Here is a 15,603-nt window from a genome sequence, read left to right on the forward strand (position 1 = left end):
CTTTTGCAGGTCACGAACATTAAAAATTACTATTTTATACAAAGATAAGAGAGGAGAAGCAACATAGGATGATAGAATCATACTGAACATATAAAATAAAGAAATTAACATGCAACACATCATCAAACATAAATAGATTACTAGATTAATAAATATTCCTTTCAGACTTGACACTTTTTATTTTAACCCCTGTTAACTACAACGCAGTTGTGATGAGCTGCAGACTTTTGATATGTCAATACCATTAATTAGCAAGTGTACATGTATGGTTTAACTTGGTAGGAGCTCTTAATGGAAAAGTTGTACATTAAGACTCACTATGTTCAAAATCTCAGAAAAGGTAAAAAATGATGCCAGGTTCAAATTTTGGGTGGGAGACGAATTCTAGCTGGCCATTAAAAATTAGGCCAAATTAACTAAATAAGGCCTTAATGAGGGTAAACTTGTAACTTCTGAACTGTAGGTCCTAGAACAATGGGACCAAGACTAGATTGTTAGCCTCTTCAATACAAACAACTTTAGTGCAAAGCCCTTGGGATCAATTAAATAATTAGCTAATTAGTGATAATTGGGCAAACTTGTAACTTTTGGTCCATAGGTCCTAGAACAACGTGACCAAGACTAAACTGTAACTTCGCTCAATATAAACAACATTTCTATAAAATCCAAACTTCTTAGACCTCAAGATCAATTAGATAATTAGCTAATTAATGTTAATTTGTGCAAAATCATATCTTGTGAACCGTACGTCCTAGAACAATGGGACCAAGACTAAACTGTCACTCTGCTCAATATAAACAACATTTTTACAAAGTCCAAACTTCTCAGACCTCAGGATCAATCAGATAATTAGCTTACATGTATTAATGTTAATTAGGGCAAAAAATGTATCTTGTGAATTGTACGTCCTAGAGCGATGGGACCAAGACTAAAGTAGGCCTACCACTCTTTTCAGATAAGACAATTTTGTGCACATTCCAAAAAGTCACATCTTGGGATTAATTAGATGATCCACTAATTAGTCTTAACTGGATGAAATGATAACTTCTAAACCGTATATACATGTAGTAAGACAGTGGGGTAGAGACTGTCAATTGTCTTGATAAAATCCACTTCCATGTATGATGCAAAGTTTACTGAAACAAAGATCAATTACATGCTCAGATAATTACCCTGTAATTCCATCTCCCTTTAATCACATTAACATGCAAGACTCATGCAGCGGAGTACATAAATGCTGTAGGTAATTCTCAGCCACAAAGTCTCCTTAGTGACAGCGACGTTTTGAGGCAGATTTAGCTTTCCTCACTGTCCACAGGATTGTCCTTTCGGCAGTCCCCTCGGCACTTACAAAATGGTAGACAAGATGTCACACTACAGTTGCAATTGTGCTGAGGACAGCTGTTTTGTTCTTTTCACCACATTGACATACTTTTGTTGTCAAAGTGTAGGGCTCATCCTTCCCAGGGACAAAGGTCTTGCTGGTCCATCGGGGCTGCAGCTCGCCAGCTTCAACCTCCCAGCCCCACTCCTCTTTTTCTGGCATTACTGGGCTTGATTGATGCACTCCCCCATAAATGACCAGCTACATAAGCCTCCATGGTCCTCAGCGATCTTGACATTTTATCTTCTCTCCCCATCGGCTGGCCATTATTGATATACCTCAAGTTCTTTGGGATATTGTCGGCTCTATTATTGCTACAAGCTTCTCAACATCAGACTTGAAATTCCTCTGGAATGCATCATAGCCTTCATGGTGTTGGTGGTAGCCAGCTGAGGGACAAGTGTTCTATTCGCTTCCACACTCCTGAGTGATCCTGACAAGCTCAGGTGCCAACACGTTCCATCGCATTGCCATCATCGTTTTTATTAAGTCGATCAAGTCCTCCATGCACAGACTTTACTGCAGCATTGTTCTGCTTGTGCACCTTATTAAAGGACATTGACGAATTCAAGCAATTTGACTTGTTACCATAAAGTCCCCCTGCAGAAACTCATCAATACTGATGGCGATGTCTACTCAAGTCGGAGTACATCTTGAATGTGTACAGGTAGCCACTGACTATAGTTGCAGTGGTTAGTGATGAAGATGAATGGCATTAAACCCTGCAACATGGTGAAGCAGGAAGTCCTGCTGTCTTTGGGAACTACATGTAATGAGCAGGAAGCAAAGTTTCTCAGAGTACAGTACAAAATTCCAGCACTGTGTTAAGAAGTTACAAGTTTGCCCAATTATCACTAATTAGCTAATTATTTAATTAATCCCAAGGTCTGAGAAGTTTGGACTGTGCACAAAAGTTGTTCGTATTGAAGAGGCTAACAATCTAGTCTTGGTTCCATTGTTCTAGGACCTACGGTTCAGAAGTCACAATTTCACCCTAATTAAAGTCTATATTAGTTAATTAGGCCTAATTAATGGCCAGCTAGAATTTGTCTCCTGCCCAAGATTTGATCCTGGCATCATTCTTGATCTTTTCTGGGATTTTGAACATAGTGAGTCTTAATGCACGACAATGCGCTTTTTTGACGCCAAGAGCTCCTTAACTATAACTATGAGCTCCCAAGCCTATTTTCATTTAAATTCAACTAAGATGCAGGTATTTATACATTTCATACAAACCTATTGGGCAAGATGAGTAAAATACCAAATGATCCTTAAGTTAATGCTGAATATCTGAGTTAACCAGTGATACATGTACATGTACTTTAATGACGACTGGACTAGTTAGAAAGGTCAGTTAGCAGAAAAGAATTACCCACTGGTATGGTATTTCCCTATTGAATGTATGAAGTTGTCACTTTCAACTTGAGTGAACCCTCTGAAACTTTTTTTTGTAAACAAAATACTAAGAAAAAATAAATATCCCAATAATATCTTGATTTATTGAGATGGCAAATGAGGGAAAGAAAACTAAACTGGCATTAAGTTTGACATACTTTCCAAATCTAAATGCAATTAAAAACACACATATAAGAGGTTCTCGTTGTATTTAACATTAGAGTCTCAAGGATTTTAGCTGAAACTCTGGCACACTGGGGATGCATTATAATTCTGTCTGTGCTGAACACAGCATGCACCATACACACTCAACCCTGGTGCAGATAAGACTGACGCTTCCATGTTGCTAGTAAAGTGAGGGATACTTTATGTGGTGCTACTGCCAAAACTTTTTGGGAATTTTTTTAAATGAGTCCTACTGCCAGAACTCATTTTACTTAACAGCGTCGCATGAGTGCATTTCTCTGAAATTGTCTTAGTGCAAAACATGCCTTCTGTACAGTGTTTCCTGTCGTCTTTTCTGCTACCATCATTCCCTGTACTTCCTGTAACCAAACCACTACTGCCAATTCATATATGCCAATTCATATGACGTGGCATTTGAAGTTTTTGAAGCTGATGATATCGCAAAAGGCAGGTAAGCATGATGTCGCAAATAACGTACATGTAACAGCATGTACTAGTAGCAAACATGTACATGTATGAATGAACGCATGCGGCAAGTCACATGCATAGTATGTACATACATATTGTACACAAACACATGCACAATTCGGCGATGTGTGCCAGTGAAATAAATGGCATACATGTACAGCGTACAATGTACTGCTGCATTGACCAGTCTCCATTCAAGCATCGATTTCATTCTTTATTATGAAAACTTGGACATTGTGGTGTTGTACTGACATTCATGTTTGGAAACTAGACTCGTGCGGAGGTCAGCTGGCAGTGCGTTTATGAGTGGTAGCTAGGTTCACATTTTGTTGTGGTTTCGACAGGTTTCGAAGGGGAGACTGGAGACTTTGACATCCAAGACTGAGACCAGCACTTTCAAGACCGAGACCAACCCTCCCAAGACCGAGACTTCGATAGGATGAGACCAAGACAGAGACCACCGAAAAAGGTCTCGAGATGGTCTCAAGACTGACACCAGGTCTCGAGACCTACAACTCTGACACATTCATGTACCATGTGTAAAGTAAAAGCAGGTTTTCGGGAAACTGTACAGAGTAAATGTAGCCCTCAAATAAAGTTCTGCACGCTGAATTCATAGAATTAGATGAATGCAATTTTTTAACCCTTTCAATATTTCTGAACAGTTTAGTCGCAGCTGAATTTCACTCAGTATGCATGCAATCATACAAGTCACCATGCAAAACGCAAGAAAAAAATGAAAGTTAGTCTTACCTGTGAAGTATTCCAAAAACCGAAGCTGTTGAAAAATCAGGGAAATACATTTGATTGAGATCTAGATGTATACTGATGGTAACAGACCTCAAACATTTTGAACTTAAATTTAACTCAGAATGCATAGTCTACAAACATGTACATATCCATCTCTTTGCACATGGCAGGAAAAATTCCATGCTCAGTGGCCACTTTGTTTACATTTTTAAACCCCAACAGTTTTAAAAGGGGGTGAAAATATTTTGGGGTACTAGAGATTTGAAAGGGGGTGTACGGGAGGACAGGTTCAAATGATGGGGCTCCTTCCCATTTCACTTAAAAAAGGAGAGTTCCACGTACAGGCATCACTTACATGTCGCATCCAGGGCACAATATGGTTTGAAAAATTCGAAGTGTTTTTTCAATAATGCTTTAATATTTTCTCTACTAAATTTGCATCTTTAGTTTAGGCATTGTTAAATGTTAGGACATAATATTATCCCTTTTGGGAAAAATAATCATACGGATGCAACTTAAAGACTTTGGCACTTGAAGCTCTGTGCACAAACCCTGGGAGACTGGTCTGAAAAATTCACAAGTGTTTTCTAAGTGAGTAGGGCCCACACGTATCTACATATTTTTACAGGTAAATACTAAATTTGACTTTTTAGAACGTTTATAGGGCCTGTTACGCTAACATGCATGGCTGATAAGGCCTAGGCCCCCCTACGGCCATAGCTCAGGCAAAAAAAAAACAGTGGCAAGTATCACGTCCGTACACGCCTAGGTCCCAGCAGGCCACAGCTTGTAATTTGTATAGGGGCCTAGGCCCATGTGGAATTCAGAATTCTTTCTCATTTTTTTGCACACTGCTAAGAGACAAAGTAAGAGCATTAGGGAAAAACTTAAATCGGCATGAAGCCTCAAAGGGCTCTTCATCTGACAATGGAGGAAGGCCATGATCTGACGTCCGCCCCTCCACTCACGTCACGACACACAGGCCTACCACCATACCAGCATACAGTGACCAGCGCGGGCAGCGACTCACCCATTACCACAGCACCGAACACTACACTTTTTGGCAACGATTTAAGGTGTGCAGAAAGGCTGCCATTTCTGTGATCGTTTTCCCGCGCTGATGTGAATTTAGACTTCGCAGACGGACGATCACTTCTTGTATCCATGAACGTTGTCGTCTGCTTTTTGGGTTTTCTACTCTTCACCGCCATCTTGACAATCAGCAGTCCACGTACACGACACGCGGCAACTTAACTTGACATACAAATGTGTACATGTATGCTTGTTGCGAACACGGTACGCGTACGGCGGGCGGACGGACGTACACATGTACATTTACGTCGACGTGACACGGGTGCGATGAGATGTCGGACACACTACAGGTACTGTTGACATCATGACGTCAAAGGTCAAAAAGTTCCTTGGTTGTCATTACCCAATGGGGGTGGCCCAGAAATTGAACAATTCAGACAACAGTATTGAACTTAAAGTATCTGTAAAAATCGGATAGCTAATGAAAAAGTGTCATACTTAAGTGTATTTTTAAAAATCGCAACAATTTATTTGAAACCAAACTGCTGTGTTGTGCATAATTGAGACGTGCCCTTACCGAACACTAAAATCAATCATTCCATTCGACTTACTCCACACGTTTGTTATTTAAATTGTGCATCCTTATTTGGTAGACTGTAATCGATGCTCGTGTTCATAGCAACTCAAGTTGTTGTCACCAGCTGCTCGCGAGCTCCATGTGAAGGTTGGAAGAGTACCATCTGGAACTTCTAGTTCTACTGACTTTTTTACGCGGCTTCACTGATTTTTAAATCAGTCAGTGCATGCAGTGCAATAGCGTTACAAATACAAGACCTGGATGAAACTCTCCAATGTTTTGTTCTGCTTTATCATAGAATTTAGAAACTGTGACTATATCTTCAAAAACCGCTTTTGAATTAAGAGCCTACAACTAGCCGAGTTGGAAAATGGTGGATGCTGCAGTCAGACCTCGTCCTGTGGGCGATTTACGGTTGCATATGCAAACAGACACAAATGCCGGACCCAATAGTATCCAGCAGGTTGTGCTGAATCGGCGCCAGCGACAGATGAAATTCCCCCATCTACGGGGTCGCTGGGATGTGGACAGCTTTCAGTGGAAATCCAGCCCGAATTTAGTGAAGTACCACGACGACACGCTGGCCCCGCTACGAGACAACGTCCCCATCATCGACCCCGTCTCGGGGTTCGTCTCTGCCGCTACGGACGTGGACCGCAACACCGGTGTGGACCGTATGCCGTCCATGCAGCAGGTGGACAATACCCCGAACACCGTGACACCGCTATCCCCTCGCCCGACGACCACCAAAGCCCACAGGGAGAAGGAAAAGGAGAAAGACAGGGGAACCTTCGTGCCGAAGAAACCTGTCACCCCGCAGTTCTCCAGGGCGAGGTCAAACCCTGAAATGAGACTGGTGAAAAGCGAGTCGGATGTGACACACATTTTGAATGATCCAGGGACATGGGCTGGCAGGAAAATTAGTGATGGCTTCATCAGAGCAAAGTTGGGAGGTTAATACTGGAATATTTGTTATTTTGCTTAAGCAATGGCTCACTAATTAGTACCTCCATGGTACATGTACATGTATGTATCTGGCACTGCATCAATCTACATACAGTACTACTAGTCCCCCCGTTTTAGTGCCTGCCGTTGGTAGCAATAATGTGCATGTATCAATCTTAATATTGTTTGGAAATAATTATGTTATGATATCAATAGTTTACTTTTCATTTTGGCAGCAGTTGAAAAGATTTGCATGGTTTCAGGATAAGATTACTGTGTGCATTGTTCATGTGCATGTATCTGCATCACGGAAATGCAAACCTAGGTTCAGTTGTCAATTGGTAGTAACTTTTTTCTCCTTTTTTCCCACTTCCCCAAAGTTTTTCAAGTTCTGCTTTTCAGCAAAATGTAATGTCACTTCTTGGCTGTTTACAGCTTTGGAGGCTCTCATTCGAAGAGAATTTAAATCCAAGAACCGACTCCAAACAACTGACGCATGCTTGTGTCACTGCCGGTGCTGAGCTTTGCAAAACTGGGACATGGTACTGGATATGGAGCACCTGACAGGCTTTTCTTTTTGTAGGATTTGTCATTTGAAAATCTTACGGACAGTGCTAACGTGTACTTCATACCTCATAATCCCAAACAATAACCATTCCTGGGAAACACACATGAAAAAGACAAAAGAAAAGGGCAAGGGAATCAGACTGTGATTCACATAACTTCCTACTTTTTGACATAATTAATTCTTGTGATTGGTACACCAAATGCGAGGTAGGCCTACAGAAAAAGTGGTGCACAAGAAACTGTATAGTTGAATCTTTAGAAAGGGTCCTTTGGACTTTGCAGATTACCTGGTTATAACAGAAACCAGGGATGGAAACAGGAAAAGATTGTTATGTTTCCTTGTTATAAGCAGGATGTTTTATTATTTGTGCATTTATTGATGAAGTTTGACTAAACTGGGGAGCAGGCAGTAGGGAATAGTAAAACTCAGACTGATCTGAGTTTTGATTTAACTCATATTTCACCAGCTCATACTTAAGCTTGAGGGATATCTGTGCGATAGTTATTTACGTTGATGAGCTACTGAAATTACTTTTCTGGTTACAATCTGCAGGGTGGACAAGCTCCGTGGACCCAAGAGATGCTGCAAAGGAACAAGAAAGGATTTGGAGGCAAATTCACGCTCGTAACATCAAGGGACAGATGGATGTAAGACCTTGCACATAGTGCAGTTTGGATTGTTTAAATTAAAAGACTGCTTTCATTTTCACACTTTCAGTCCTCTGAAAATTCTAGCCGTCTGGTTTTAGCTGCTTAAGCTCAGCAAAGCATCACTTGGATATTTTTCCGGTTGTTAATCTTCGGGGAAAAATATTCATAAAATGCTCCATATGCATTGTACAATTTTGCAGGCTGTGGATAAATCTCCCAACTGGCGGGACGAAGCTGCTCTGAGGTACATTTACACATCTGCAGCCCAAAGGTGAGCTAGGCTGTACTACCTTGATTGTCACTTTTGACTTTTGACAGGGAACTGTTACTGAGAGCATCAAACTTAATTTGTTCCCGACTTGGTGCTGGTACAGAAAAATCGGAAATGAGAGACCGCCTCTGGCCATACTGTCCTTGCCTAGTTGTCATTGCTTGTTGTAGAGTGTAATAGGGTCTGCTCTTTTGCATTCACATTTTGCTGTCACATAAAAACCTAAAGACAGCTGTTGTCGTATGCTGTCTGGTGGATATAGGGTAAACTTAACGCATACATTGTGTTGTGCAGAACCTCCGAGGATGTGGATTGGGACAGCAAGTTGCCTCCTAAGATCCTGCCTCCGGCCTCCACCATGGAAGCCCAAGCTGACCCTGTATCTCAGTGCTTCACCAACATGAAGAGATACGACCCAAAGGCTCAGCCCTGGCAGGTGAGGACATAATATACGGTACACCCTCAAAACTAGATACAATGTATGTACATGCTGTATAATGGAGTTCATCACAAGTGACTCGCTTGTCATAATAACACATGTAACTGGGCCACAACCCCAGCTTGATGTACCCCCCTCTCCCCCACTGGCCATTGGAGAGCTGGGTCATTTCCTCTGAGCTCTTGGCACACATGTAGTCTGTATATTCTGACATACACAGTAAACTGGTAATGTGCATTCAGCATGTCCAAACAGTTCTGCACCCACGGTAGTGCTAGTTGTGGGGACATACATTCGACATTTCACCTATTTTGTGGGGACCGAAAACATTGTGGGGACTCGGAAATGTCCCCACAACTCGGTTCAAATTTCCCTAACAAAACAACTTGTCCCCTGAATGCAGTGAGTGCCTACCTTACAGCACTTGTACAGAGTGCAAACCAGGGTTTAACAATAACAGTGCTTCATCTGAATAGCTTGTGCTTTGTCTTAATCCTGGTTGTATTGTGATTTCTTTGTGATTGATTCTAATGAATTCTAAGGACCTTTAAATCTGATGTCATCCTGTAACTTTATTATTGTGTACAAAAGCAACAGGTTTGTTCATTTGCTGCCAGTCTGCCATTATGGACTTTGTCATCAGGACTATGAGTAAGGGAAGAAGAGTTGTGTAGTTGTGAATGAGTAAATAATCAAACAATTTGGGAAAACTTTATACCTAGCATGTACTGAGTTTTAGTAGGGTCTCCTCAGTTGACGTCACTGTCACGTTCTTCCAAGTGGCTGCTAAAAATATAGTTGGCTGTGGCTCCAAATGTAAAGGAATACTTTATGAAGTGTGAAATATCTTATGCAGCTACAGTATTAGAATAACAGAAAATGAAAATACAACTCAGTTTAAAATCAATAGAACAAATATTCAATTTGAGTGAATTTGAGGTAAAATTGAAAACCAATGAAAAAAGTGATATTTCTGCCAACTTAATGTGGCCGCCCATAAAAGTTGTAGGCAACACGAGAGTGGTCCATTGTGCTAATTATATTTGCCACAAGTGAGATGAAAATGTGGTCTGAACTTACACTGCCAAGTGGGTGGAAGAGTTGTTAACCAGTTGCTTTTACCTAACCACCAAAAATCGAATCACAGTGCAGTTCATTATTCAAATAGGAAGGCAAGAGCTTGTGCATTTATGTCTGGAACGGAAAAGCAAAGCCATTTGTTTAGTGTTGACTACTGTGTGCTTAAGCTGAGGGACCTCAGAAGTATTTTTGTAATAATTCAAGGTGTATTTAATTACATGTAATTGATGTATATTGTATTCTTAGCCAAGATTTATGCTTTTTGCCCCATAGAATCTTGGGAGATCCTGGGACTGGTTCCAGACAAGAGATGGACACCACATACGAGGGCCGATTGAATTGTAAGTCAACTAAAAGACTCAGTGTACACATTTTCATATCTGCTCTGCTAATACTATTTGTTTCTTTACAAGAAACCATTACGGCCAAAGGGATGCATTTCATGAACGATTAACAAACTGCCTTGTCGAAGAATGTGCATTGTTATTCCACTGGCCAGACCCAATCCCATAATCTTAGGTATAAGCCTAATCTTTAATCAAGGGGAAGGCTTCCGCCCTTACACCAACCTACATTGATAACACTGTGTGCTCATCAGATGAGTCAGAGAACTCATGAACACCGACCTACATTGATAACACTGTGTGCTCATCAGATGAGTCAGAGAACTCATGAACACCGACCTACATTGATAACACTGTGTGCTCATCAGATGAGTCAGAGAACTCATGAACACCGACCTACATTGATAACACTGATTTCAAATTCTGGATTCTTGTATCCATAGCTGTAGCCCTCATAGGAAGAACAACCAAATTCCCAACTATACTGGCAGCATAGGAGGGGAAGGAGAGAGAGACGACCCTCACAAGTTCTTCATACCGACCACTGTACTACGAAGTCTGGTTCCTAAATACACTGACACTGCCAGGTATGGTTCCGGAAAAAGCAGTGTCTCCTTTGCTTTATTCTGTAACAGCATTTAGTTGTGCTATGCGGATGATATTTCTATCCTTGGGATTGTAGACATGCATGCTTATAAGAGACTGAAGGGCTTGAGATATCCACTTGACTATTTGACCAAGTCTAGCCGTATGATTGAATGAGACTGGTGATCAAGTATTGTTTTATTTATATTTTTCATTTGTTTGTTTCTTTGATTTTTTAAAAAACTTGTTGTCCTGATTCCTGATTGATATTTTCAATCCAGGGTTTTTTTAACATCTGTCTCAAAAATGAAGTTTTCATCTTAATAACAGCATTTTCTGTATCCTGCTTATCCATACAGCAATGGGAAAGTAAATGCAAATCACTTTATAACAAGCGTTTCAAGTGAACAGCTTTTTTAATTAAAAATGAAAATTTCCCCTGATGAGTTTTGGCACTGACCAAGTCACAAACACCTACTTGAAGCTTGATGACCGAAGTGCATACTGAACAAACCTTGGACACAAGACCCCCCCCCCCGCTGTAAATGTTTCTCCTTTTTTGATATGCAGACGTGCTAACATCCCAGGTTACACCGGATGCACTCACTGGATAGGCACCGAATCCGCCAATCTGAATGTAGGCATTCCACAGCCGCAGACCACTGCGCGAGTCCACAGGTATGTCACTTGGCATAGAACATTGTACTATGGAGAGCCAATGTGAACTGTTGTCAGTTGCCAATTAAGGTAATGGTTCTACTCGAAAGTTACTCAACCTTGTCCCCATTCTTTTATGATAGAATTTTAACCTGACTAGTAAATGTGTAGAACCAAAACCACGGTTACTGACATTACACCTCAGTACTTCTCTAAAGACAATTACATGAAGGTGCATCAATACACTATGTACATGTGTGTGAGTGCCAAACATGTATGTGCTTTAATTGATGTTTCACAGGCTGGGATATACACTTTCTGTTCTGTGTAATTATACCATAACTAGTCATTTTAGTTCAAAAAGTACAGTTCACGGTAACTCCTGAAATGAAATCACCCCGATGTGTTGCTGTACAGATTCAATTCAGTGAATAGTTTGGTTTTTCTTTGGGTACATTTGTGCAGGAGTTTGCCAGCAGACCTGAACATGTCACCGCACAAGCGCACTTCTCGGATGTCGCGAATGATCACACTGGTGCCTCCAGGAAACCCCTTCAACGCCATCAGTAAAGAGGAGAGAACGCTAGAGCAGTATCACTGAATTTCAGCACGTTGACATCATACAATTTGACAATCAATAGAGTCTTACCCATTAAGGATGATGAGGGAGGAATGCCTGTGGCAATGAAGTTTAGTGTTGGGATCAAGCATTGTGGTGTGAAGTAGGGAGTGAACTGAGCAGAATGCGAGAAGGAGAATTCGAACTGAGAATGAATTCTGAAAGATTGAGAATGGGATGATGATAATTAGTCATGCTGAGCCATCAAAAATCAATTCATCTAGTCATTTCAAGTTAATCTGTATTTATCTAGCCACAAATCATCCAGTCTCAAGTCATCACATAAGCTACTGAAATGAATTGTCATACAGTCAATCTTTTTCTGTCCTTCATGCCTTTTTTCCTGACTTTTCTTGCTGTTAACATGAGATTCACGAATAGAATACATGCATTTCTGGGTGATGGTGAGAGTAATATCCACTTTGAGCAGAAAAAGCCCTGGACGGTTGAAAAGATCCACGATCCTCTCTTGGTCCCCGGTTTGGATGGATTACAGTTTAGAAAGATGGTTGATACTCCCGTTCTATCTTGTTTTTTAAATTCAAGGCCAAAAGCATAATAAATGACGATAATCTTTAATTAAAGTCCGACCACAGTGTGGATCAAGTGTGTCACACGTGTGATATGAGACAATGAGTGATGACGACGAACAGACTGGGGGAGAAATGGAGTGACTAGCTTCACAATGACTAAAACTAGAGCATGTACGCATGTTTCTTTTGAGGTGGTTACTCCAAATTGTGTAAACGGACTTTTGGCACTTTCATCCATAAATTTGAATTGGGCAAAGTCTAGCAAATATGGACTCCTCTTGTATCATTCCGTTTCCTGCTGTTCTCTTTGGAAAGAAATCACGTCCAGATTTGTCTCACAAGTAGTGTTTTTGATGGCCGCAATCATGAGCATTTTGGCACTGGTTTTGATAGTGCTTTGAAACAACTATGGCTATAAAATGCCCATGCATGACTAAACTCGAGCGCTACAGAACAGTTTTGATAATGAAGATGGTGATATTTTTGAATGGGAAGTCATTTTTGGCACTGCTAACAGCTTTTCGAGTATGTTTAAACATATGTGGGCATGGATCCGGGGGGGTGGCAAATTCCCCTGCTCTGAGATAAAAGAGAAAAACATTGGGAAAATAAAAACATGTAAAATAAGTGCAATTGTAAACAATATATGTCAAATATGTTTCATCATTTCTGCTTGTCCATGAAAAGGAGAACCCCCCCTTGAAAAAATTCCTGGATCCGCCCCTGATATGATAGCAGGACTGGCTTAACACAATGACTTCCTGATGTTGAATGTTGATGTTGCTCCGAGTGATAATGATGATGGTGATTATAAAGGTATGACCTGGCCATGCGTGTGCAGTGCTGACTAAGATGATTTGGGGTAGATGATAATGATGGCAAGATTTATTACTGTGATTCTGGTGATAGTAGGCTACTTTTGAGAATTATTCATGTGCCTTGAATGGATGCTGAGCTGCGTTTAAATTTGAGTGTCTCCAGGGCATTGACAGCAGAAAAAAAGTGGGGTGCTATATGGGACACCATCAGGTATCGGCCATTAACAGACCATAAGTCCTGCGCCAGTGTAGGACCTGCCAAAAGTGGTGGGGAGGGGCATGCCCCAGTCAAAAACCTGAGTGGGACCAACTGGCCTCCCTGGCCCCCATCTGCAGTCAGTGTGACCTCTTAGTGGAAAGCTGCTTTCATAAATTCAATCCAAAGGGGAAAATTATATAGTCAAACAGAATGTCAGATTGTTAAAAGAATGAATTGTTGTGATGCATGTGGTCAAAATTATTCTGTGTGAGAGAGTTCCATGGAAGCATGAGAATACGTATGTGAGTGATACCTGGGCATGTCATCAGACATGTTTTTTTTTCATGCATTATGGTTATGTGGAACTTGGGGTATTTTTGCAGTGTCATATATACACCTAGTTATAGCATACACAGCTTAAAGATATTGCCAGTTGAGTTTGATTTGGCTTGATGTATTTGTTCTGTGGTTGCAGAGACAAACATTTGTCATTACACCAATTTTGTGGGGACCAGAAACATTTTAGGGAGAGAGCAATGTCTCTTTAGTCCTAATTTGCCCTTAGAGGAGACGTGACCTGCCCATACACCTATACATGTATAGTACAACAAAGGTAATGGGCATCTGACTGTTAACAGCAATCTGTTGTCTTTTAAGATATTGACTTGATATTGTTGGAAAGTTTAAAACTTTCATATATGACCAAGTGAGCAAAGCTCATGCATCAAGAATTTAAGATGAAGATGACTAGGTTCGTGTACATTTATGAACTACATAGGATCTGCAGCCCCTCCACTAAAAGTATGCAAAATGTTTATTCAGATTTTATTTTGATGTCAGAGTATTGTACTTGAAATTTCACGAAAGACATCGCTTACCTTGCGTTCAGATTTTTATCTGTCCCCTTCCTGGATCATGCACGGAGTTACGTACCAAAGTTTAGCTATTTATTTTTAAAAATATTTTTACAAATACGACAGGTAATTATAGTGTGGTTTTAAAGGAAATAATGAAAGAGTATTTCAGTTTCTTTTTAATGCAAGATTTCTAGTGCACATGTACTGTTTTATATTATTGGATGGTATACGCTTCTATGCATGATGGCTTTCTGATAGGAAGGAAAAAATGTATCGGTAAAAAAATGCATCTTGTCTTGTTCTTTGTGTGAGAAACATGTATTTAACCCCCCAAACCACTCACTCGCGGAAAAACTTTCTATAACCATTATCGTGGGATATTGGATCTCAAAACTTAAATTGTTTTCAAGTTCCCATGCAAACAATAGGTTGGAATCAAGGATGCATCTTAACTTTTTTGGGAGGGGGACTTTTTAGTGGGCCAAACATTTAGCATAAGGTTTAATGTTATCTGTGGCCTTTCTGGGGCTGAGACTACATTTTGGGGCCTTCTTACACACTTTTAGACTGAAGAAAGAGGGAACAATTCTCCAAATCCCTACATTATACCTTAAATATTGCCACTTTATGGGGGGGATGACACCCATTACCCCCCCATCCGCCCTTTGGTGGCAATAGCTGTAAAGGGGAAAATCCGGAAGTGTAAAAATGTTTTCACTCTTGCAGCTTATCTGCCAACACGTTCCAAAAGTTCAGAATTTTGGCCTCGCCAGAAGTCTTCGTGCATTTCTTTGTGTGAATACAGTGTACATACAAATTTTCGCTTCAGGGGCAACAATCTGCATCAGAGATGTATTGTTGATGTATGCAGTTTAACCTTTTTCCTCTAGTGCCTTTTTTAATCAGAGCAATATAAAAAAAAGTGGAATTTCATCAAGATCTTGATATTCTCGTTCATAAATTTTATTTGAGACTGTTTTTTCTGATTTTTTCGAGGTGCAAAATAACCTCTTCACATTCGTAAGAAACATTTACTTTTTGTTGGGTACATGTATGTGAGTGGAGCTTACAATAATTTGGTAAAATTATTGGAGTCTGAATAAATTGTAACAAAAATAACACCACGCTAGGGAACGCTCACTCGGCTGATGTAAAATTTCCCAACCAAAATTGGCAGTAAGTGATTGGACGATGAAGTTTGGACTCGTCCATTTCCTGATAGATTCGGCCTGGAACCTGTACTAGT

At 40.5% G+C, this 15,603-nt stretch overlaps 2 protein-coding genes across 3 annotated transcripts in view; one reads left to right on the forward strand and one right to left on the reverse strand.

Annotated features, from left to right (window-relative positions):
- LOC110985548 (protein C-mannosyl-transferase DPY19L1-like) overlaps positions 1 to 5,528 on the reverse strand; it is a 28,673-nt gene extending 23,145 nt beyond the window's left edge. Inside the window, exons 1-2 of one of the 2 annotated variants that reach the window (XM_022246639.2) lie at positions 5,214 to 5,528; positions 4,187 to 4,211 (exon numbers count right to left, since the gene is read on the reverse strand). In XM_022246639.2, coding sequence (XP_022102331.2) covers positions 4,187 to 4,211; positions 5,214 to 5,394 — 206 coding nt within the window. In that variant the 5' untranslated portion in view covers positions 5,395 to 5,528. The remainder of the gene's footprint in view (positions 1 to 4,186; positions 4,212 to 5,213) is intronic. The other variant, XM_087147981.1, reaches the window with a different exon arrangement.
- Positions 5,529 to 5,884: 356 nt separating this feature from the next.
- Positions 5,885 to 14,542, forward strand: LOC110985560 (protein SPMIP7-like). The gene is made up of 8 exons (XM_022246661.2): positions 5,885 to 6,745; positions 7,858 to 7,952; positions 8,156 to 8,226; positions 8,521 to 8,662; positions 10,019 to 10,086; positions 10,533 to 10,676; positions 11,245 to 11,352; positions 11,797 to 14,542. Exons 1-8 carry the CDS (start codon positions 6,163 to 6,165, stop codon positions 11,930 to 11,932), a joined length of 1,347 nt encoding a protein of 448 aa, XP_022102353.2. The 5' UTR covers positions 5,885 to 6,162; the 3' UTR covers positions 11,933 to 14,542.
- The last annotated feature ends 1,061 nt before the right edge of the window (positions 14,543 to 15,603 follow it).

Source organism: Acanthaster planci, linkage group LG17 (assembly GCF_054643075.1).
Source record: "Acanthaster planci isolate LZ-2023a linkage group LG17, COTS_SCS, whole genome shotgun sequence".
Classification (NCBI taxonomy): Eukaryota; Metazoa; Echinodermata; class Asteroidea; order Valvatida; family Acanthasteridae; genus Acanthaster; species Acanthaster planci.